Genomic DNA, 23,558 nt, shown 5'->3' on the forward strand with positions numbered 1-23,558 from the left:
AGGTGAGAGTGTGTGCTGTGTGCAGAGCAGCTTCCTGGACCTCAAAGGACAAGCATGAGAGCGGGTGAAGAATCACAATAATAATAATAACTAAAAGTAATATCGTACTTATTATGTGCCAGGGATTGTTCTCAGTGGTTGACACAGATTAAGTTACTTAATCCTACAACCACTCTACAAAGTAGGTACCAGTGCAGTGATTAAGAGCATAGACTCTAGAACTAGACAGACCAGGTTTGAATCCCTGCTTTGCCATTTACAGTACTAGCCATGTGACCTGGGGGAGGCCTGTGTCTCAGTTTCCCCATCTGCCAAAGAGGATAATACTAACATTACCTCATAGGGTTGTTATGAGAATTAAATGAAATAAAATTTATAAAGCATACAGAACAGTGGCTGGTACATAGTAAAAACTAAATTTTTGAGAATCTCATTTTTACAGATGAGGAAACTAAGGCACAGAGTAATTTGTGTAAGATCACACAACTAGTAAATGATGGAGCTGGGATTCAGACTCCAGGAAGTCTGGCTACAGAGGCTGCACTCTTTTTTTTCTTCTTCTTCTCCCCAAAGCCCCCCTAGTACATAGTTGTATATTCTAGTTGTAGGTCCTTCTGGTTGTGCTATGTCGGATGCTGCCTCAGCATGGCCTGATGAGCAGTGCCCTGTCCCCGCCCAGGATCCGAACTGGCAAAACCCGGGCCACTGAAGCAGACCATCGGAAACTAACCACTCCACCACGGGGCAACCTCCTGCACTCTTAAATACTACACCCTAGCAATGAACAGGGAATGTCCACATGAATTCCTTTATGAAGGAAGTAGGTAGGGGAAGGCTTGAATTGATTGATGGGGAAGCTTCTATCACTTAAGATGTCAGTATTCCTTCTGCTGTGCTAAATGAAGTTTGCAACAGCTGGCTGGACTGTCCCAGGTGGCCAGCAGCTTCTGGAAGATGGATCTAAAGCACAAGCAGAGGGTAAGGGGCTGAAGTTCTGCCAGGTCTCCCCAGGCTCTCGTCTCATGGTTCATTTACCTTGTCTCAGCACTCCGCCCTGGGAGCCCTGTGTGGCATGATACTGCGGAGGTACTTGGTAAATGGGAGCTTAAAATGGAGAATCCTTGCTAAGTCTCTTGCAGTTTGTTTAAGCACATGGCAAACGGAATTCAACTCAAGTTGAATTCTGGACCCTGGGAATACTGCGGTGAATTGAGGGGCCAGTTGGACCTCAGCATGCCCAAAGTTCGAAGGAAGAAACGCACAGTTAACAAGCAGATTGTGGGCAGTAGACCCCAGGGATAAGTAGGAGTTAGTCAGGAGGGAGGGGCGGGAAGTGTTCCTGCCCAGATAATGGCCCAGCAAAGGCAAGGAGGCTAGCAAGTTCCCTTTGGCTAGGGGCAGGGTGGTGATAGGGCAGGATTGTATCAACCTGATTATGGAGTCTTTTACCCTGAGGGAGAGGTGGGCGGTTTTAAGACTGCATAGGCAAGATCAGTTTTGCATTATATAAGCCTCACTCGGGTTGCCACGAGTGGAGCTGAGGAGCCGGAGCCATTGAATTCGAGGCTGCAGAGGAAGCAGGGAGATGGTAGGGGTGAGGGGCCGATTTAGGGTGGGGGCTGTAGGGACGGAGGAGCGGCTTGGACTAGCGCTGGGGGTTTTGCACAGTCGGTTTCCCCGGCCTGACTCTCCATCCTTGCACCTCACTGCCTTTCCTCAGCCTTTGCTGTGTGGGCTGCTCCTGCGCCGCCCCGGATCCACACTGAGCCTGGACCAGGCCTCAGTCACCTGGCGGCCCGTTCGGAGTCGCATCTCGCAAGGCGCCACCGCACCTCTTGGGCTCCCTGCCCTCCGCCTGCAGGGCTCTCGGCCGGTACAGCCCCGGCGCGCCCGCAGGCCCCGCCCCTCCTCACAGGCCCCGCCCTCCCCTCAGGCCCCGCCCCGCGCAGCCCGCCCGCCCGCGCGCCAGGCCCGGGCGGCGCCGACGCGCTTGGCGGGAGATAGAAAAGTGCTTCTGTGCGCGCCGGCGGCGGCTGCAGTTCCTGCGAGCGGCGGCGGGACCTGAGGACACGCTGACGCCTCCCAGCGCGGCCCCGGGGCCCGGAGCGGCCGGAACAGCCCGCGCCCTGACCCCGGCCCGGCTCCCGCTCCGGGCTCAGCCGACGGGCGGGCGAGCGCGGCGCGGCCCGGGCCGGGGGGATGTCTCGGCGGACGCGCGGGTGAGCGTGGCGGGGGGCTGAGGGCCCCTCCCCCTCCGCAGACCCCATCCCCCTCCACCCTGATTCCCGCTCCCACCCCCCTCAAGCCGTGGCCCCTCCGAAGGGGCGGGGGCCAGGGTTCTGGGGGAAATGCTGCGCCCTGGGTCGCCCGAGGCAGGGGGCGCGCGCGAAGCCGGGGGGCTCCTGAGGGTCCCTCGCTTCCCTCCCCGGGCCTGCTGGACCTCGGAGCCGGGGCGAGCGGGTCTCCTGGGACCCGGGCCAAGCCCTGCATGATGTCATTTTGTCTCCCGCCTAATTGCAGGGTGGGGGTGGGATGGCGGTGTCAACTGGTAGGGCCTTTACCGGGGACGGAGGCGACCCCTGAAGAGGGAAAATGATTCTCCAAGTCACAGTGAGCGGGAGGCCAAAGCCTGGAAGACACTTGTCGTTCAAGCTTATTTGGGTTCAGATTTGCCGATTCTCAACGTTTGGGGAAGCCCAGAGGGCCCCAAACGCTCTCCCTTGGCCTGGGAAATGTGCCGTGGGGGAGGGGGCACTTTGTCCCCCACCACCTGGCTTCCGGGCCCCAGCTCGGTTTAGTTTCAGAGACCTGTCTTCCTGTTCCACGTGAGGAGTTTTGGGGCAGCTGGGGTCGGAGGTGAGGGGAAGAGAAACTGATGTGTGTCAAGACCACTCTGTGCCAGCAGCCCCTGGGGCCAAGGCAGGAACTGTGGTCTCCATTTTACTTACTCCCCCAGAGAAAAAGTGGCTGAGTGGAGCCCCGACGCGGCTCTGTGGGCTCCAGGTCCCAGTCTTACGCCTGCGCTCCTGGCGCCTGAGTTCTGGGCTTCTCAGCCAGCTTGGGAGTCAGGGAAGACAAAGGGGTCCTGCCCTGACCCCTCCCTGGACTCAGACAGTCCCACAGCCCTCTGCAGGTGGTGTTTGCCTTCTCAGGCCGAGGGTGCAGACCCGAGAGGCCTTCCCCAGAGCTCCTCTCAGCAAGGAGGCGTCTGAGCCCTGCGCAGTGGCCAGGGTGCCTGGCACAGGGTCTGTCTTCCTCAGGTCACCATTTCCCAGGGCAGCTCCAGTTCCCGGGAGTTTTCCGGTTAGGCACTTGTCAGACGCTCTCCTGACTTTTGGTTCCGGAAGTATCACTCCAGGAAATGATAAAAGCCCCAGACAACCCCCAGGTCCTCTGCCACTTCTCCCATGGGGCTCACTGGAGGAACCCCCTCCCAGGTGAGGGGTGGGTTCTGCACCCTGGCACCCCACAGCTCTCAGCTCCATTCTTGGCCGCTTGCTATGACTCTCCTTGGCATCAGTGCCCCACTTCCCGCTCAGCTTCTGACTCACCCCACCTGGAGCAGAGCCCAGCACACTGAAGGGCGTAGAAAGGGTGTGTGGGACCTACATGTGGTGGCCACCACTGACTTGGCCTCTGCTTTTTCAGCTGGGATTATGAGGTGAAGACTTGAAGGTGCAGGTTTGGAGCCTGGCTCTGCGGACTTCGCAAGTGGCATAAGCCCTGTGAGCCTCAGTTTCCACATCCATTAAATGGGGATGACGGGAGTGCCTGTGAAGTGCACGGTCAGCACCATGTTGGTGATAGAAGTATATTATCTCACAGAATTCTCCCAGCTGTCCGAGTTGCTTCCCCATTAAAAAGCACCAGAGAGTGTACACACAGACACCTGTTCATCCTTGAAGGAACATTTGCTCAGGTTCGATTAGAAGCTGGGTGCTGGAGAACCAAGTGTGGTTTCTGTCAGAAAGGAGTCTGGGGCAGCTGATTTTAAAACCAGCTTCATTCTGTTAATTAGTGTCTTGTAGATTTCTTGCCTCCTACTTTACCGCGGTGGAGGACCCCTTGAATTGGCTCGGGAGTGACAGCACAAGGCTGAATTCCAGCTCCTTCTGTGACTGATGTGTTGCTGGGTTTAGATGCCATACCTTCCTTTCCTACTTCTAAAAAATTTACTTTAATTAGCATTTTTTGACTAATAGGCAGCAGCTTTGCACATTCGTTCATTCATTCATTTGTGTATCCAGTCATTCCCTGAGCAAACATTTCTTAAGGCCTTTTGGTGCGCGGGTCCCCACACCCCCCGCCGCAATCCAGGGAGAGGTGGAGGTGGAGCTGACCTGTTGATGATGTCAAGGAGACAGGCACTTGCAGCCTAAGGGCGTACATTCTGAGGCAGGAGGATTTCCAAGGTGTCGTGGGGGCGTAGGAGTGGCTCTGGGAAGATGCTGAGTTCTGGGGAAGGGGAAAGTGTGGACACGAAAGGAAGCCCTCTTCCTTCTTTTGGCACCCAGCCTGTGCTGGCCTTGCTTGTTTGGAGATGTGCGGGCTTTTCCCACTTACATATACCTGCCTTAGGAGTACCTGACAGGTGACCTGCTGCAGGCCCCACCACATGGAGTTGGGAGGTTACTAACCTTGTGTGAGCCCCTGACATCCCTGGAGATGGATAGTGTGATCTCCATTTTTGTAACCATTAAACGTGATAAATAGGAAGATTTTGGAGCAACTTGGAAAATTGCCTATTAGATAATTTAAAACATCCAGAATTCAAAGCTGCTTCTACCCTGCTTGTATTCCATAAACTATGTCTGTGTGTGGGGAAGGATTGAGAAGGGGATGTGCAAAACTGGACACAGTTACTGAGATAATGTATTTAAAATAACTAATATTTCTTAAAATCCTGGTGCTTGATGATTACATACATCATTAGCTTTAATCCTCAAAATATCCATGCAAGTTTAAAAAGTTTTGTTATTAAAAATATTAAATGGGTGTCTGGTTTTGAATATTATAACATTCTTGATGAAATCTTAACCTCTTTTTTTCTTGTAGCTTTTGAAATCATTAGGTTGTTCCTGAAAATAAGAGAATAAAATGAAAAAATTAAATTGAAAAAATTAAAAAGAATGTGGAGGGGGCCGGCCCCATCGCCGAGCGGTTGGGTTCACGCCCTCTGCTTCGGTGGCCCAGGGTTTCGGGGTTTGAATCCTGGCCACAGACATGGCACTGCTCATCAGGCCACGCTGAGGCAGGCATCCTACATGCCACACTGGAAGGACCCACAACTAAAAATACACAACTATGTCCTGGGGGGCTTTGGGGAAAAAAAGGAAAAATAAAATCTTTAAAAAAAAAAATGTGGAAGTACTTCTGGTTTTAAAAGCAGAAAGAGGGGCCGGCCCGGTGGCACAGTGGTTAAGTGTGCACGTTCTGCTTCTTGGCCTCCCAGGGTTTGCCAGTTCGGGTGTGGGTGTGGACATGGCACCGCTTGGCAAATGCCATGCTGTGGTAGCCATCCCACGTATAAAGTAGAGGAAGATGGGCATGGATGTTAGCTCAGGGCCAGTCTTCCTCAGCAAAAAGAGGAGGATTGGCAGTAGTTAGCTCAGGGCTAAACTTCCTCAAAAAAAAAAAAAAAAGCAGAAAGAGTAAAAGCCTGCCTCCCCTACCTTTTCCCTAGAGGTGACTGGCCACTGCCCACACTGTCCATCTGTCATGTAGCAAAGACGTGTGGAGGCTCATGTACTTGACCTTTAACTTGCTCCTCTTGCAGTGAGGAGCTGGATGAGCTGCATTACCAGGACACGGATTCAGACGTGCCGGAGCAGAGGGACAGCAAGTGTAAGGTCAAGTGGACCCACGAGGAGGTAAGTGACACTGAGGGGCAATTCAAGGGGGGTGGGATGGCCTGAAAACTGAGCCTGGGATGTGTCTGCCTGATACCCTGACATGTGGGAGGAAGAGGAGCAGCTGGTGAAAGAAGTGGATGGGTCCTCTGGTTCTCCCCGATGATACCTCTTCTCAGAGCATCCTTGGAGAGTTTCAGTATTGATGTCTTTTTGGGGCATGTGTCCCTCAAACCTCAGGGCCAGCAATTGCTGTTGTCTCCTGGGAGCTGTTGTGTTCTGTATTGTGGACATTAATTGTGCCTCTTGTCCTTTAACTGCTAGGAGGTTTAGCCAAATCTGCAACCCCCTCTTTATTACTGTTTTTTTTTTTTAAATATTTTCTTTTCCTTTTTTTAAGATTGGCCCTGAGCTAACATCTCTTGCCAATCTTCTTCTTTTTTTCTCCCCAAAGCCTTCCCAGCCTACAGTTGTACATTCTAGTTGTAGGTCCTTCTGGTTCTGCTACGTGGGACGCTGCCTCAGCATGGCCTGATGAGCGGTGCCGTGTCCGCACCTGGGACCTGAACCAGCAAAACCCTGGGCCACCGAAGCAGAGCGCGCAAACTTAACCCCTCAGCCACGGGGCCGGCCCCTATTACTATTTTTTAAGATTAACTTTATTGTCTCTCATGACATCAAGCTCTGAATTGATTTTCTTTTCATTCTTTAATCAAGTTCAGGGAAATATTTACGTACACTCAAATACACCTTTCAAAGTGAACAGTTCCAGCGGTTTTGACAAATGTGTATGCTCATGTAAGCACAACCCTGACTGTCCCAAAAAGTCCCCTTTGTGGTCCATCTTCCCCAGCTCCAGACAACTGCTGATCTAATGTCTCTCTGAGTTTGGTTTTGCCTGTTCTTGAATGTCTCATAAATGAAATCACACAACTATACTCTTCTATCAGCCTTCTTTTGCTCAGCATAAAGTTGCGTGATTCAGTAATTTGTTCGTCTTTTTTTGTTGCTGAACAGTATTGTGTTAGAGTCTGTTTCACTTGTTGATGGACTTTTGGGCCGTTTCTAGTTTTTGGTGATTGTGGCTATGAAGATTCTTGCCTAAGTCTTTTTTGAGGATTATGTTTTCATTTCTCTATGGGGATACTGAGATATGGTCATGGGGTAGGTGTCTGCTTAGTTTTATAGAAACTGCTGGACCTCTTTCTAAATTGGTTGTACCATTTTAGACTCCTACTGGCCTTATCTTTTTGTTCTGCTTCTGTTTTCCTGGATGTGTTTAGTTTTAGGTCTTTTTTTCCTTTAACTTACATGAGTTGTGAAACCCGCTTAAATTGTAGAATATGTTTCTTCAGCGGAGTGCTAAGCAAGCCTTTGCTGTTCATCCCACTGTGGATCAGGGACTATGCTGGGCTCTTGTGGTCTTAGAAGAATAAACAAGATTCCTACCCCAGAGCAGCTCTCTACCTGAGATGGAGAGATAAGCCCCTGCGCAGGCAGGCCCGTGGATGTGCTGGCATTAGCCAGCAGGATTCATGTCTCTCTCTGTGTGCTCACCATCATATCTCTACTCTTGCACTAAGGCTCCTAGCACGGAGGAGGCGCTGTAATAGTTGAAATACCTTTAGAGGGAGAGGTTACTGTTGTCCGAAGAGATTAGGGAAAGTTTCAAGGATCAGGATTTGGAAATTCAGCAGTCAGGGAAGTGTGCAAAATGGTGGGCAAGGCAGAATAGGGGATGGGTGGGGAAAAGCAAGGAGAGGGGCCTGGTTTGGCTGGAGGGAAATGGACAAAAAGATCAATTGGGGCACATCCTAGAAGGCCTTGAGTGTCTGGCTGAGGAGTGTAGCATGTATTTAGTTAGCAGGGCGGAGCCATTGAAGGTTTTTAAAGCAGAGGAGTGACATGAATATAGCTGGGCTTCAGGGGAGCTAGTCTGCTGTGTGTAGGGTGGATAAGAGATTGGGGGGCAGCCTGGGATCAGTACCAAGGGAGTGGAGGGCGCTATACCAGGCAGGAAGATGGCTGTGGAGACACTGGCAGAGCGAGATGGAGTTGACAGGTGGAGGAGGCCCACGGGGTTCAGGAGGAGCTGGAGATGAAACAGCAAAGTGGCCATGCCACTTGTCGGGATGGACATAGGGAAGATGGGAGGAAGGCAGGTGGTGGCCTGGCCAGGTCGAGTGCCAGGGGAGGGCAGCGTGTCCGGGGCTGGCTGTGTGGGTGTGGGCTGTGGGACTTTGCCCAGCTGGTGTGTGTGTGTGTGTGGTAAGAAAAAAACCAGATAATATTAAATTTACTATTGTAACCATTTTTAAGTGTGCAGTTTGTGTTAAGTATATTCACATTGTTGTGCAACAGATCTCTAGAACTTTCTCATCTTGCAAAACTGAATCTCTATATCCACTAAACATCAATTCCTCATCTCCCCTTCTAGCCCTTGGCAACCACCTTTCTACTTTCTGTTTCTGTGATTTTGACGACTTTAAGTATTTCATATGAGTGGAATCATACAGTATTTGTCCTTTAGTGACTGGCTTATTTCACTTAGCATAATTCCTCGTGGTTTGTCCATGTTGTAGCATGTGACAGAATTTCCTTTTTTTTTTTTATCGAGTTCATAATAGTTTGTGTCATTGTGAAATTTGAGTTGTGTATTATTTGTCTGTCACCACGTAAGTGCTCCCCGCTGTGGCCACCCGCGGCCTGCCTTCCCCTGGTAACCACTGAACTGTTTTCTTTGTCCATGTGTTTGTTTATGTTCCACATGTGAGTGAAATCATATGGTGTTTGTCTTTCTCAGTCTGGCTTATTTCGCTTAGCATAATTCCCTCCAGGTCCTTCCATGTTGTTCCAAATGGGATGATTTTGTCCTTTTTTGTGGCTGAGTAGTATTCCATTGTATATATACACCACATCTTCTTTATTCAGTCATCAGAGGATGGGATCTTGGATTGCTTACATGTCTTGGCTGTTGTGAATAGTGCTGCGGTGAACATAGGGGTGCATATGTTACTTTGGATTATTGATTTCAAGTTGTTTGGGTAGATACCCAGTAGTGAGATAGCTGGGTCATGTGGTAGTTCTATTTTTAGTTTTTTGAGGAATCTCCATACTGTTTTCCATAGTGGCTGCACGAGTTTGCATTCCCACCAGCAGTGTACGAGGGTTCCCTTCTCTCTACCCCCTCTCCAGCATTTGTTATTTTTAGTCTTAGTGATTATAGCCATTTTAACAGGCATAAGGTGGTATCTTAGTATAGTTTTGATTTTCATTTCCCTGATGATTTGTGATGTTGAACGTCTTTTCATGTGTTTATTGGCCGTCTGTATATCTTCTCTGGAAAAATGTCTGTTCAAATCCTCTGCCCATTTTTTGATGGGGCTGTTTTTTTTGGTGTTGTTGAATTGTATGAGTCCTTATATATTATGGAGGTTAACCCCTTGTTGGATATATGATTTGCAAATATTTTCTCCCAATGGGTGGGTTGTCTTTTTGTTTTGATCCTAGTTTCTTTTGCCTTGCAGAAGCTCTTTAGTCTGATGAAGTCCCACTTGTTATTTTTTCTTTTGTTCCCCTTGTCTAAGAAGACATGGTATCTGAAAAGGTCCTTTTAAGTTCGATGTCAAAAAGTGTACTACGTATATTATCTTCCAGGAGTTATATGGTTTCAGGTCTTATCTTCAAGTCTTTGATCCATTTTGAGTTTATTTTTTTGTATGGCATGAGATAACGGTCTACTTTCATTCTTTTGCATGTGGCTGTCCAGTTTCCCCAACACCATTTAGTGAAGAGACTATCTTTTCTCCATTCTGTGTTCTTGGCACCTTTGTTGAAGGTTAGCTGTGTGTAGATGTGTGGTTTTATTTCAGGGCTTTCAGTTCTGTTCCATTGATCTGTGTGCCTGTTTTTGTACCAGTACCATGCTGTTTTTTTTTTTTTTTAAGATTTTATTTTTCCTTTTTCTCCCAAAGCTCCCCCAGTATACAGCTGTGTATTTTTAGTTGTGGGTCCTTCTAGTTGTGTCTTGTGGGATGCCACCTCACCATGGCTTGATGAGCGGTGCCATGTCTGCGCCCAGGATTTGAACCAGCGAAACCCTGGGCCGCCAAAGCAGAGCATGCGAATTTAACCACTCAGCCACAGGGCCAGCCCCAGACCATGCTGTTTTGATTACTATGGCTTTGTAGTACATTTTGAAGTCAAGGATTGTGATGCCTCCAGCTTTGTTCTTTTGTCTCAGAATTACTTTAGCAATCTGGGGTCTTTGGTTGCCACATACGAATTTTAGGATTCTTTGTTCTATTTCTGTGAAGAATGTCATTGGGATTCTGATTGGGATTGCATTGAATCTGTAGATTGCTTTGGGTAGTATGGACATTTTAACTATGTTTATTCTTCTAATCCATGTGCATGGAATCTCTTTCCACCTCTTTATGTCATCATCAATTTCTTTCAATAATGTCTTAGAGTTTTCATTGTATAAGTCCTTCACCTCCTTAGTTAAATTTATTCCTAGATATTTTATTCTTTTTGTTGAGATTGTAAATGGAATTGTATTCTGGAGTTCTCTTTCTGTTAGTTTGTTATTAGAGTATAGGAATGCAACTGATTTTTGTAAGTTGATTTTGTACCCTGCAACTTTACTGTAGTTGTTAATTATTTCTAAAAGTTTTCCGATGGATTCTTTAGGGTTTTCTACATATAAGATAATGTTGTCTCCAAACAGCGAGAGTTTCACTTCTTCACTCCCTATTTGGATTCCTTTTATTCCTTTCTCTTGCCTAATTCCTCTGGCCAAAACCTCTAGTACTATGTTGAATAAGAGTGGTGGTAGTGGGCATCCTTGTCTTGTTCCAGTTCTCAGAGGGATGGCATTTAGTTTTTCCCCATTGAGTATGATGTTAGCTGTAGGTTTGTCATATATGGCCTTTATTATGTTGAAGTAACTTCCTTGTATCCCCATTTTAAGAGTTTTTATCATAAATGGCTGTTGGATCTTGTCAAATGCTTTCTCTGCATCTATTGAGATGATAATGTGGTTTTTATTCCTCATTTTGTTAATGTGTATCACATTGATTAATTTGCGGATTTTGAACCATCCCTGTGTCCCTGGTATAAATACTACTTGATTGTGACATGATTTTTTTTTTTTTAAGATTTTATTTTATTTTTCCTTTTTCTCCCCAAAGCTCCCCGGTACGTAGTTGTATATTTTTAGTTGTAGGTCCCTCTATTTGTGGCATGTGGGACGCCACCTCAGCGTGGCTTGATGAGCTGTGCCATGTCCATGCCCAGGATCCGAACCAGAGAAATTCTGGGCCGCCGAAGCAGAGTGTGCGAACTTAACCGCTCGGCCACGGGGCCGACCCTGATCTTTTTGATGTATTGCTGTATTCAGGTTGCCAATATTTTGTTGAGGATTTTTGCATCTATGTTCATCAGTGATATTGGCCTGTAGTTTTCCTTTATTGTGTTGTCCTTGTCAGGCTTTGGTATCAGAGTGATGTTGGCCTCATAGAATGTCTTAGGAAGCATTTCATCTTCCTTAGTTTTTTGGAATAGCTTGAGAAGAATAGGTATTAAATCCTCTCAGAAAGTTTGGTAGAACTCTCCAGGGAAGCTGTCTGGTCCTGGGCTTTTATTATTCTTTGAGATGCTTTTGATTACTGTTTCAATCTCTTTACTTGTGATTGGTCTATTCAGATTATCTATTTTTTCTTGATTCAGCTTTGGGAGGTTGTTAAGAGTCTAAGAATTTATCCATTTCCTCTAGATTGTCCGTTTTGTTGGCGTATAGCTTTTCATAGTATTCTCTTATAATCCTTTGTACTTCTGTGGTATCCATTGTTATTTCTCGTCTTTCATTTCTAATTTTATTTATCTGAGCTTTCTGTCCTTTTTTCTTTGTAAGTCTGGTTGGGGGTTTGTCAATTTTGTTTATCTTCTCAAATAACCAGCTCTTTGTTTCATTGATCCTTTCTGCTGCCCTTTTTTGTTTCAATAACATTCATTTCTGCTCTGATTTTTATTATTTCTTTCCTTCTGACGTTGGGCTTTGTTTGTTCTTCTTTTTCTAATTCAGTTAGATGTAGTTTGAGATGGCTTATTTGGGATTTTTCTTGTTTGTTAAGGTTAGCCTGTTTTGCAATGAATTTCCCTCTTAATACGGCTTTTGCTGCATCCCATGTGAGTTAGTATGGTGTGTTTTCATTTTCATCTGTCTCCAGAGATTTTTTGATTTCTCCTTTAATTTTTTCAATGATCCATTGGTTTTTCAATATTGGTTAGCCTCCACAACTTTGTCCCTTTCTCAGCCTTTTTCATATAATTAATTTCTAGCTTCGTAGCATTGTGATCAGAAAAGATGCTTGTTATTATTTCAGTCTTCTTAAATTTATTGAGGCTTGCCTTGTTTCCCAACATATGGTCTGTCCTTGAGAATGTTCCGTGCGCACTTGAGAAGAATATGTATTCTGCTGTTTTTGGATGAAGTGATCTATATATGTCTATTGAGTCCAACTGATCTAGCTTTTCATTTAATTCCACTTTTTCCTTGTTGATTTTCTGTCTGGATGAGCTATCCATTGATGCGAGTGGAGTGTTGAGGTACCCTACTATTAATTGTGTTATTATTAATGTCTTCTTTTAGGTTTGTTAATAGTTGCTTATGTACTTTGGTGCCCCTGTGTTGGGTGCATAGATATTTATAGTGTTGTCTTCTTGGTGGACTGTCCCTTTGATCACTATGTACTGCCCCTCTTTGTCTCTCTTTACCTGTCTTATCTTGCAATCTACTTTGTCTGATATAAGTATTGCAACCCCTGCTTTCTTTTGTTTACCATTAGCTTGGAGTATCGTCTTCCTCCCCTTCACTCTGAGCCTGTGTTTGTCATTGGAGCTGAGATGTGTTTCCTGGATGCCGCATATTGTTGGGTCTTGTTCTTTATACCGTCTCCACATTCTGTGTCTTGTTATTGGAGAATTCAATCCGTTTACGTTCAGGGTGATTATCGCTATACGAAGGCTTAATGCTGCCATTTTATCACTCGTTTTCTGGTTCTCCTGCATTTCCTTTGTTTAGTGTCCTGTGTATTTTGGTCTACCAGTTGAGTTATGTAGTTTTTTATGTTGTGTTTCTTTGTTTTCTCCTTACTTATTATTTGTGTCTTTGTTCTGCTTTTTTGTTTAGTGGTTACCATGAGGTTTGTATTCATAATCTTGTAGACAAGATAGTCCATTTTCTGATGCCCTCTTATTTCCTTAGTCTAAACCGATTCAGTCCCTTTCCTCCTCCCCTCGTAAGTTGTTCTTGTCACATCTTATTCCATGTTATGTTGTGAGTTTGTGGTTAAAATGACAAGATTATCTTTGTTTTTGGTGTTTTCCTTTATCTTCAGTGCTACGTTTGAGTATTTACTAACCTGTTCTGATGTATAGCTGCAATTTTCTGACTTTGTCTACCTATTTATCACCTTACTCTGTGCTTTGTAACCTCTTTCTCCCCTTTTTTTTTTGTGAGTATGAAGGCCTTCCTGAGGATTTCTTGTGTGACTGTGGGGTTTTGTGGCTACGAGCTCCCTTAGCTTTTGTTTATCTTGGAAAGCTTTTATTTCTCCCTCATATCTGAAGGATATTTTTGCTGGATAGAATATTCTTGGCTGAAAGTTTTTGTCCTTCAAAGATTTGAATATGTCATTCCAGTCTCTCCTAGCCTATAAGGTTTCTGCAGAGAAATCTGCTGAAAGCCTGATGTATGTTATTTTCTTCTGCCTTGCTACCCTTAGTATTTTTTCTTTGTCATTTACTTTTGCCAGTTTCACTACTATATGCCTTGCAGTAGATGTTTTTACATTGACATATTTAGGAGATCTGTTAGTCTCTTCCATGTGGATTTCCATCTCCTTCCCTAGATTTGGGAAGTTCTCTGCTATTATTTCTTTGAACAAGCTTTCTGCTCCATTCTCCTTCTCTTCTCCTTCTTGAATACTATAATTTTTATATTGCATTTCCTAATTGATTCGGATATTTCGTGGAGACTTTCTTCGTTTCTTTTTAGCCTTAGTTCTCTCTCCTCTATCTGGAGTGTTTCAACATGTCTACCCTCAATTATGCTGATTCATTCTTCTGTGATGTCTGCTCAGGTGTTCAGGGAATCCATATTTTGTTTGATCTCTTCCATTGTGTCTTTCATCTCTAATATTTCTGATTGATTCTTCTTCATAGTTTCAATCTTCTTTTATGAAGTAGCTCCTGAACTTGTTGAATTGTTTCTCTACATTCTCTTTTAACTTGTTGAATTTTCTGACAGCTATTTTTAATTCTCTGTCATTTAGATTATGTGTTTTTGTGTCCTCAGGACTGATTTCTGTGTACTTGTCATTTTCTCTCTGGTCTGGAGATTTAATATAATTTTCGATACTACTAGAGGGCATGGCTCTGTTTTTGCACATAGTGGTATTATTTGATTGCAGTTACTGCCTGTTGCCACTGGGTGGGGGTCAAGAGCTGCATATTCTGAGCCCTCTGTGGTCCACCAGGATGCCAGGCGCTGGAGCTGGCGTTGGGTGGGTGGGAGGGGGTGCACTTTCTTCTGCATGCTCTTGGGGTTTTCTTGCTCTGCCCTTGCTGTCTGCTGTCAGGGTTGGCTTGATGAGGTCACCCCCACAGTAGCTTTCACCCCAGTAGAGGGGTTCCCTCTAGGCTGCAAGGGCCCTCGTGGATCTTTGACGTTCCTGCGAATGAATGTCCCCTCCCCACTTCCTTCCCTCTCTGAGGCCTCCCACGGTCCCAGATCCTAGTCTTTTGGGGAGGGAATGAAGTTTTCTCTTAGCCCCGTTCCACCTCCTCCAAGGGGGGCTCCAGCCTCTCTGCCCCCTGTCATATGGCTGTGTGGGTCTCTCGGATGTCTTTTGTGTTGTGTTTGGATGTCCTCTGTTGGACTATGGATGTCTTTTTCGTTGTGTGGTGGAGGGGAGGGATTACTGGGAAAGCTCTCTCCGCAGTGATGCTGACGTCACCTCCTAGACTGAGAATTTCCTCCTGTTTTAAGGCTGAATAATATTCCATTGTATGGATATGCCACATTTTCTTTATCTTCATATGTTAAGTGAAAAAAATCAATTTGACTGAGGAATACCTTACCTACAATCAACTACAACCATTTAAAGGACAGTTTGATGAGTTTCAACTGATGTTTTGCGGTTGAACCATGAGCACCTTCACATTATAGAATGTCACCCCCCCAAACATTCCTTGCTCCCCTTTGCTATCCATCTCTCCCTCTCTCCACCCCTGACCTCAGACAACCACTGACTACCTTTCTGTCCCTGTAGCTTAGTTAACATCGTCTAGAATTGGATACGTGTAGAATCACGCAGTGTGTACCCCTTTCTGCCTGACTCCTTTCGTGCATCATGGTGATGCTGAGATTTCGTGTTCTTGCCTGAATCAGTAGTTCGTTTTCAGGAGAATGTTTTAACCGATACTGTTTTGCCTTCTAACTACTCTTGATTATTCTGCCCAGGTCTCTCCATCTCCCTGCTGAGTCACTGGCCTCTCTGGTCTGGGTGCCTGTAATGGCATCCTTTTGTCCATCCTGCCCTCTTAAGCCCCTTTTCTTGCAGCTACCAAAGTGAACTTCACAACAAGCATTCAGACCATGACCATCCACTGCCTGAATGCGTCAGTGGCTTTGCATGACCCAAAGGCCTGAATCAGTCCTGCATGTGGTCTGGCCCCTTGCATCCCTCTCTCACTTGCTTCCTGCATTCAGCTACCTCAGACTTCCTTTGAGCCCATCCCTTGGTCTCCCTGAATAGACAGTCACTATATACCTCTCCGTACCCCCGGCCTGGGGTGGCTTTACTTTTGTTTGTGGGAGCCTTTGCTTAGCATCTCCCTCCCTTTAGACCACAAGTCCCCTGAGGTTGGGGCAGCTCTGTGGCTGCCCGCTGCTGTGTCTGTAGTGCCCAGCTCGTAGTAGCTGCTCATTCCATGACTGAATGGATGAATGAGGCTGTTCCTCTTGGGGAAGGCTCTGTCGGGAACAGCTGCTTTCTGCACATGTGTGAGCAAGCCCTCTGTCTTTCTGGTATTGGCAGGATGAGCAGCTGAGGACTCTGGTGAGGCAGTTCGGACAGCAAGACTGGAAGTTCCTGGCCAGCCACTTTCCTGTGAGTGCAGCCCCTCTGCGGCCCCCTTCCCAGGGTCAAGTGTTCTTGGTGACCAGACAGTGTGCCTAGGACAGACCTTCTGCCGTGGAGAAAAAAAGGGAGTTCCTTACCAAGCCCCCCAGCTCACCCAAACAGAACCAAACAACCTCCCTAAGCCCTTTCTTCCCAAACTGGAATTGGAGGCACCCTGACGTAAGCATCTCCACCCAGCAGCCTTGGCATGCCTGGTGGTCTTCAGCCTCTCTGACATTTGCAGCGTGTGATCAGTGACATGTGCATGTCTTCCTGCAAGTCAGGAGCGAATTGCTGCTCAGTGTCTCAACAGTGAGACTGGAACTGGGGAGACAATGCTCTTGGCAGGCTTTGTGGTGAGGCCCCCGCAGAGCTAGCTGGTGTCACCACATTCAGCATGTGGAGCCTCCTGTGGTGCGGGTCCCCTCAGATCCCCACTCCCAGGACTGCAGGTGTCTGGCAGGAGGCAATGTCGCAGGAGCTGCTGTCTGGCTTATTTCCTGGGTCACTCAGGCAGCTCCGTGACCAAGTCCCCAGACTCCTTCTGCCCATCCTCTTCTCCCCTCCTTTCACGTGATCTGAAACCTTTAGGGAAATGATATTTTCCCAGAAGCAAGCAAGGATCCCTCACATACCCCACAAGCTTTTTAGGTTTTTTGGGGGGGATTTTTATTTTGAGGAAGATTAGCCCTGAGCTACCATCTGCTGCCAATCCTCCTCTTATTGCTGAGGAAGACTGGCCCTGAGCTAACATCCGTGCCCATCTTCCTCTATTGTATATGTGGGTGCTGGCCACAGCATGGCTTGACAAGTGGTATGTAGGTCCACACCTGGGATCTGAACCTGCAAACCCTGGGCTACCAAAACGGAACGTGCAAACTTAACTGCTGCTCCACGGGCCGGCCCCCTCACAAGCTTTTACAGGGGTTTAAAGGCTCATGATGGCAGCTCCTTGTGTTAGGGTGGCAGCAAGTGGCTTCCCTGGGCAGAGTTCTGAGTTTGCCCAGTTCCATCCACGCCCTCTTATAGCAAAGGGAGACCACACGTGTTCTGGCATGTGGGCATGTAGTGAGTGGTGGGTGTAGGGAACAAGACAGACGCCCATCTGAGGTGAGCCTGGCCACGGTCCCCTGAGCCCAGCACTCGACAAGGGTCCAAGGCCACCATCCCAGGAGTTGGCACGGTCCTCTTCTTCCCCCAGAACCGCACTGACCAGCAGTGCCAGTACCGGTGGCTGAGGGTCTTGAATCCAGACCTCGTCAAGGGGCCATGGACCAAAGAGGAAGACCAAAAGGTGACTAGTGGGTCAAGGCCTCGCACACAGTGGGCCTTCACCCACCCCAGCAAGTCAAGGGACTGTGTGGTTGCCCTTGGGGTTGGCAGGGGGGCCAAGCTGAGCATGGGTGTGTGTCACCCCGCAGGTTGGGCAGTCCCTTCTCAGGGCCATGGTGAGGCTCCCACGGAGTGATGGTGCTGTGGGGGGGTGAGGGAGGGGCGCATCCCGCTGGCTTCACAGAGGCTTTTCTGCAAGGTCATCGAGCTGGTGAAGAAGTACGGCACGAAGCAGTGGACGCTGATCGCCAAGCACCTGAAGGGCCGGCTGGGGAAGCAGTGCCGTGAGCGCTGGCACAACCACCTCAACCCTGAGGTGAAGAAGTCCTGCTGGACCGAGGAGGAGGACCGCATCATCTGTGAGGCCCACAAGGTGCTGGGCAACCGCTGGGCCGAGATCGCCAAGATGCTGCCGGGGCGGTGAGTGCCTCCTGGGGCTGGGGTGGAGCCGGCAGGCCCTGTTCCCAGGAGGTCGGGTCGTCTGTGGGCCTTGCGGGGGGTGCTCCAGGAGTCAGATTTCTCAGAGTTGTTCACTTTTCCCGGAGATGATGAATCCTTTAGATTCTTGCCTGGGCCTGGCTGTGGGGAGTTCTGGAGCAGGGCAGGAGAAGGGGCCTCCCATTTAGTGCTGGTTTTCATCTGGTCCCCGTTTCAGCTCTGTGCACCATCCCTGCCCTCTGCTGCTGTGGCCAGCGTTGCCTGGTCATTTGTTCTAGAAAATAAATCTCTTCCCTCCTGCCTACAAGGTCAGGGCCAGTATCTGCACCTTTTCACCCTACTCCTAGCTGCGCCTGGTCCCTCCAAGCCCTGAGCCTCTTGATGTTCTGTGGGGAGCTTTGGGAAGACTTGGCTCCATTCTTGCCAGACTCCTAGTCTCCTAAGTGGCTTCTTGCTCCCCTAACTTCTTTTTTTTTTTTTCTGCTTTTTCTCCCCAAATTCCCCTGGTATGTAGTTGTATATTTTTTAGTTGTGGCATGTGGGACGCAGCCTCAGCGTCGCCTGATGAGTGGTGTCACGTCTGCGCCCAGGATCCGAACCGGCTAAACCCTGGGCTGCTGAAGCGGAACACGCGAACTTAACCACTCGGCCACGAGGCCGGCTCCAGCTCCCCTAACTTCTTTCCATCTTGTGGAAACTTAGAAAAATCTCTTATTTGCTGCTGTCTTCTACCCTGTTCTCCTTGTCTCTTATACTGTTTTATTTTTAATCCTTTCTTTGTCATGGCAGTGCAGTCCTTGGAGGGAGAGGAGATAAAACGCCAGAGGGTGTTTTTCCCCTGAAGTCTAGAATGGTCTCTTTTCAAAACTCAAACCTGAATGTGTTACCCTTTCGGCACTTCTAACGTTTGGGTTAAAAGGCCTCTTTCCCCATGTGGCCTGCGTGGCCTGGCGCACGCCACCAGCCTTCCTCGACTCACCGTCTGCCTGCTCACCTGTTGAACTTCAGCTGCTCCGCCCTCCTCTCAGTGCCTTACACGTGCTGAGCTCTTCTCAAACACGCCCTTGTGTCCCTCTGTCGTCCCAGGACACCCTCTGCCCGCGCCCATCGTGTAGCCAACATGTTCTCATCCTGCAGTTCTTGGTGGGGTGTGATTTCCTCAGAGAAGGTTTCTCTGTCCTTTCAGACCACAGTTGGTCCCCGGCAACCTCCTCATAGTGCCCCGAGCCCTGCCTGGTCAGCGCCGTCCTGACGGCTGCAGTGGGAGCGATCGCAGATACCCACCCTCCTCTTAGCCTCCTGCTCAGTCAAGCTGGTAGTCTCTGGTCACAGTCCAAGGGAAAGGCACTCTGCGTGGAGCCCCAGGGAAGGAAGTGCCTGTTGGCACTCGTACACTACTGTAGTACCACGTACCACACTGAAGTACAGTCACGTGCTGCTTCCTCCTGTGCTGCTACACGCTTCTGTAGTACTGTACCGCTCTCTGCTTCATATTGCTCTACTACATATGCTGCTTTTTTTTTTTGAGGAAGATTAGCCCTGAGCTAACTGCTGCCAATCCTCTTTTTGCTGAGGAAGACTGGCCCTGAGCTAACATCCATGCCCATCTTCCTCCACTTTATATGTGGGACGCCTACCACGGCATGGCTTGCCAAGCAGTGCCATGTCCGCACCCGGGATCTGAACCGATGAACCCCGGGCCGCCGAGAATCAGAACATGTGAACTTAACTGCTGTGCCACCGGGCTGGCCCCTGCTATATGCTTCTGTAGTACTGTACTGCTCTCTACCTCTATACTCCTCTACCAGCGTATGCTACTTACTACTCTACTGCTGTATGTTTCTGTAGTACTTACTTCTCTATACTTCTATACCACTCTGCTGCCATGTCCTGCTTCCTACTCTACTGCTGTACACTTCTGTAGTACTATAATACTCTATACTTCCCTAGTATCTTATACTTCTACACACTGTATATTTCTATGCTTCTCTGGAATGCTACTTCATACTGCTGTGGCCTTCTCTCCTACCCACTCCTTCCGTACTGCAGTACCAATCTGCTCCTGTCCTCCTGTGCTTCCTTGAACTTCTGTACTGCTCTGCGGTTCCGTGGTATTGTGCTGCTCTGTGCTTTGTACTACTACACGTGTCTCCTCGTCTAATCTTCAGTGAGTGGTGGAGTATGAAGCGGTCTTCTGCTTCTCCAGATAAAGAAACCAAGGCTCAGAGTGGACAGTCGTGGACCCTCTGTGTCATCTAGCTCTGCCCTCTGTGGTGGTTTTTCAGTCTTCAGAGATGCATGGGGCTTATGTTCAAGGTCACCGTGAGCCTCAGGATGGGGGTCAGCAGCCAGCGGTTTGCTCATGGTTTCTACAAATGCAGAGTGAGCAGGGGAGGGAATGAGAGTTCCACAAACATTTCAGTTTTATGATTTTTGCCGTAAGCTGAATAAAACCTTTGCTTATTTTACAGAGGTGAGTGGAAATGCTCTATAAATCATTAAGGGCTAGAAACGTGCAGCTTCATCTTACAGCTAAGAGACCTTAGAGTTCATTGATTTGAACCCTTATTTACAGAAGTGGGGACTTAGTTCAGGGGGGTCAGTGGCATGCCCAGTGGCACACAGGCTGTAGGGCTGGGGTTCAGTGGTCCGCTCTTGGCCCCTGCAGGACAGACAATGCTGTGAAGAATCACTGGAACTCCACCATCAAGAGGAAGGTGGACACGGGAGGCTTCCTGAGCGAGACCAAGGACTGCAAGCCCCCCGTGTACTTGCTGGTGGAGCTCGAGGACAAGGACGGCCGTCAGCGTGCCCACCCTGCAGAGGGCCAGGTGGGATGGCTGCCCGAGGCGCCTCGGCCACTGGGCGTGGCTCCGGGTTGGTTTGTTGGGTCGCATGTTTATCCGACACCATCTCGTTTACATCTGTTCTTCTCATTTCACCTTTTCCTCAGCTGTTCGTTAGTTCCTGCCACAGGGTCTCCGTGTGGGCCATGTGTCTCACCAGGCCCTGTCCTTGTCACACGCTTCTGAGGACGAGATGCAGGGGTCCTCAGCCTCCTTCTGTCCTTGTCAACAGCTCCTTCCTACCTGTTGCTCTTTCTAGGCTTTTCATACTAAAAGCATATTTGCAATAAACAAATCAGGTTTACTGAGGTATAGTTCACATATAGGAAAATTCGTTGTGTTTAGTGTACAGTTCCTAAGATATGACAAAAACACACTGTCATGTAACGACCATTACAATCAAAATACAGAGCAGGGGCCAGCATGGTGGCACAGCAGTTAAGTTCGCATGTTCCGTTTTGGCAGCCCGGGGTTCTCCGATTTGGATCCCGGGTGCGGACATGGCACCGCTTGGCAAGCCATGCTGTGGTAGGTGTCCCACATATAAAGTAGAGGAAGATGGGCACGGATGTTAGCTCAGGGCCAGTCTTCCAAAACAAAAACAAAAAAAAGATACAGAACGTTGCCATCACCCACTAAGTTCCCTGTGCCCCTTTTCATCAGCCTTTTTCCCACCCTTACCCCCTGGTACCCCTCATCTGTTTTCTGTGTCTATAATCTTATATGATTTGCTGGAAAATCATACTGTGTTACATTTGCAGTTGTGAAAATGAAACCAATGTGCAGATGTTAACATCTCCCATCCCACACCCCAGAGTAAACTTCTCATTGGTATTTTTAAGCTATATCTAATGATTTATTCATAAAATAAATAAAGATTTGAAGCATACGTGTCAAAGTGTAAGATTTGACAGTGCTGGGTATGTGGTAGGTAACACACTTCTACACTGTCAGCTACAAAACAGAAACCGGTTTAAGAGGCACAGCGTTTATTTGGGATCAAAGAATTGCAGTTCAAGGAGCACAGATTCAGGTAGAAACCCAAACTAGTGTCGTGATTACAGGAGAGGGGCTGAGTGTTTATGGGAAAAGGGAGGGAGAGGAGCAAGGTTGTATTAAAGAAGAGTGTGTTGATGCTAGACTAGGGAACGCTGGGTTTGTACTTCATTGATTGGTTAGCCATTCAGTCATCGGCAAAGTCCGGTTTCGTCAGTCCTTACAAACAGGATATTCTTGTCCCTGCTGACTTCTTGGAATGTTGGTGGTTCAGTTTAGTTTGGAAGATAAAGAAAACAAGCCGTGCAAGGCAATTCCTCTGAAATGGCTGCTCTGGCTCTGTTTTAATATGGCTCCAGTCATGTCGTCTTTCACAACCGTTTCTCAATATTTTCTGTAATTGTGAACCATTTAATAATTTTTTTAATGCTCCCCCTTCCCCTTTCTTACTGGCTAGATGCAACTTGTTCACTGCTCCAGTTCTGCAGTGCTCAGCTGGAGCTTATAGAATGTCCTTGCCTCTCTTTCTTGATTTTTCAAGTCTGGAGTGCTGGCCATGCTGGGCCAGGATGAGCCCCAGATCACAACCCTGAGCACAGGAGGTCAGGTCAGCAGGTCAGCGTGTGTTACTGTGTCCTCCATACTCATTCCTCTCCAGCGTCAATTTAATGGTTCTGTTGTGTTGTTTAATTAAGCTCATATCCAATTTTTTGTTATTAGAAACAAAACTTTAATGATTGTCCTTGTGGCTCAGTCACCGCTTATTTGCTCAATTATTTCTTGAGAAATTCCTAGAGATGGATAGATAATTCTTGAAAAACTCTTAATCGATCTTGTTAGATTGCCTGCCAGAGAAGGTTTGCCTGTTAATGTGTGTTTGGGACCACCTCCTATTTTCCCCGCTCACTGGTCAGTGCTTGCAATTATAAGTTTTTTCCCTGTGCTTCAAAAGTAACACATGATCACTGTAAAGAGGGAAAACTTTACAGAATTGAACAGTGCAGAGGGCAGAGCTCACTAATCTCAGCTTCCCCAGAGAACCAATATATCGTTTCCAACATTTGTTACTGAGGGTAATAAGCTTAAAATGGGATTTTGTTATATCTCACCATCTTACGTCTCTTTTTCTATTAGATCTTTCCATGTTGTTATATGTATACAGATGTTTACCTCATTCTTGAGTCTGTCGTATCTGATCATCTTGTCCATGTTGTTGTGTGTATCGGTGCTTTGTTCCTTTTTATGGCTGAGTGATACTGTATGGATGTGCCACAGTGTTTCTGTTAACGAGCTGAGGGACGTTGTGTCCAGCTAGTGTTTGCAAATGAAGCTGCTGTAAACATCTATGTGCCGGTTTTTGTGTGAATGTAAGTTTTCCTTTCTTTTGGGTAAATATCTAGGAGAGGGATTGCTGAGTCATATGGTAAGTGTATACCAAGCTTTATAAGAAAGTGCCAAACTGTTTTTCAAAGTGGCTGTTTTCCAAACTGGGATTCCCATGTTGGTAGCTATTAAATAGTGTTTGTGGCATTCTTCCCCGCCCTTCTGTTATAGCAGTTACACGTTTTAATCAAATCTGTTCTTATGTCCTTTTCGTCCTTTGCTTTATCACAAACCGTATCCATCGTGTCACTTGACAACGATACCAATAACAGCCCCTGTTTAGATTGGATGCTTTTCACATCATTGCCGATCTGTGTAATGTCCCTGCATGGTAAGCGTTAGTGTCCTCGTTTCACAGGCAAGGAAATTGACCCTCAGACGGTCAAACAGCTTGCCCAAGGTCAGCTGGTCAGTGGCAAAGCTCCGTCTGAATCCAGAGCCCAAGTCCTCTCCCTGATTCCATTGTGCCCCCATTGACACGGGACCCAGCTAACCACATGTGCCATCTCCAAGGCCACGCTGGGGTC

The 23,558-nt window shown here is 47.6% G+C and overlaps 1 protein-coding gene across 1 annotated transcript in view; it reads left to right on the forward strand.

Moving 5' to 3' along the window:
* The first annotated feature begins 1,997 nt into the window (after positions 1 to 1,997).
* MYBL2 (MYB proto-oncogene like 2) overlaps positions 1,998 to 23,558 on the forward strand; it is a 39,329-nt gene continuing 17,768 nt past the window's right edge. Inside the window, exons 1-6 of the mRNA XM_023626603.2 lie at positions 1,998 to 2,219; positions 5,777 to 5,870; positions 15,953 to 16,024; positions 17,238 to 17,330; positions 17,568 to 17,788; positions 20,475 to 20,637. Of these exons, the coding sequence (XP_023482371.1) occupies positions 2,200 to 2,219; positions 5,777 to 5,870; positions 15,953 to 16,024; positions 17,238 to 17,330; positions 17,568 to 17,788; positions 20,475 to 20,637 (663 nt within the window). The 5' untranslated portion in view covers positions 1,998 to 2,199. The remainder of the gene's footprint in view (positions 2,220 to 5,776; positions 5,871 to 15,952; positions 16,025 to 17,237; positions 17,331 to 17,567; positions 17,789 to 20,474; positions 20,638 to 23,558) is intronic.

Source organism: Equus caballus, chromosome 22 (genome assembly GCF_041296265.1).
Source record: "Equus caballus isolate H_3958 breed thoroughbred chromosome 22, TB-T2T, whole genome shotgun sequence".
Lineage (NCBI taxonomy): Eukaryota > Metazoa > Chordata > Mammalia > Perissodactyla > Equidae > Equus > Equus caballus.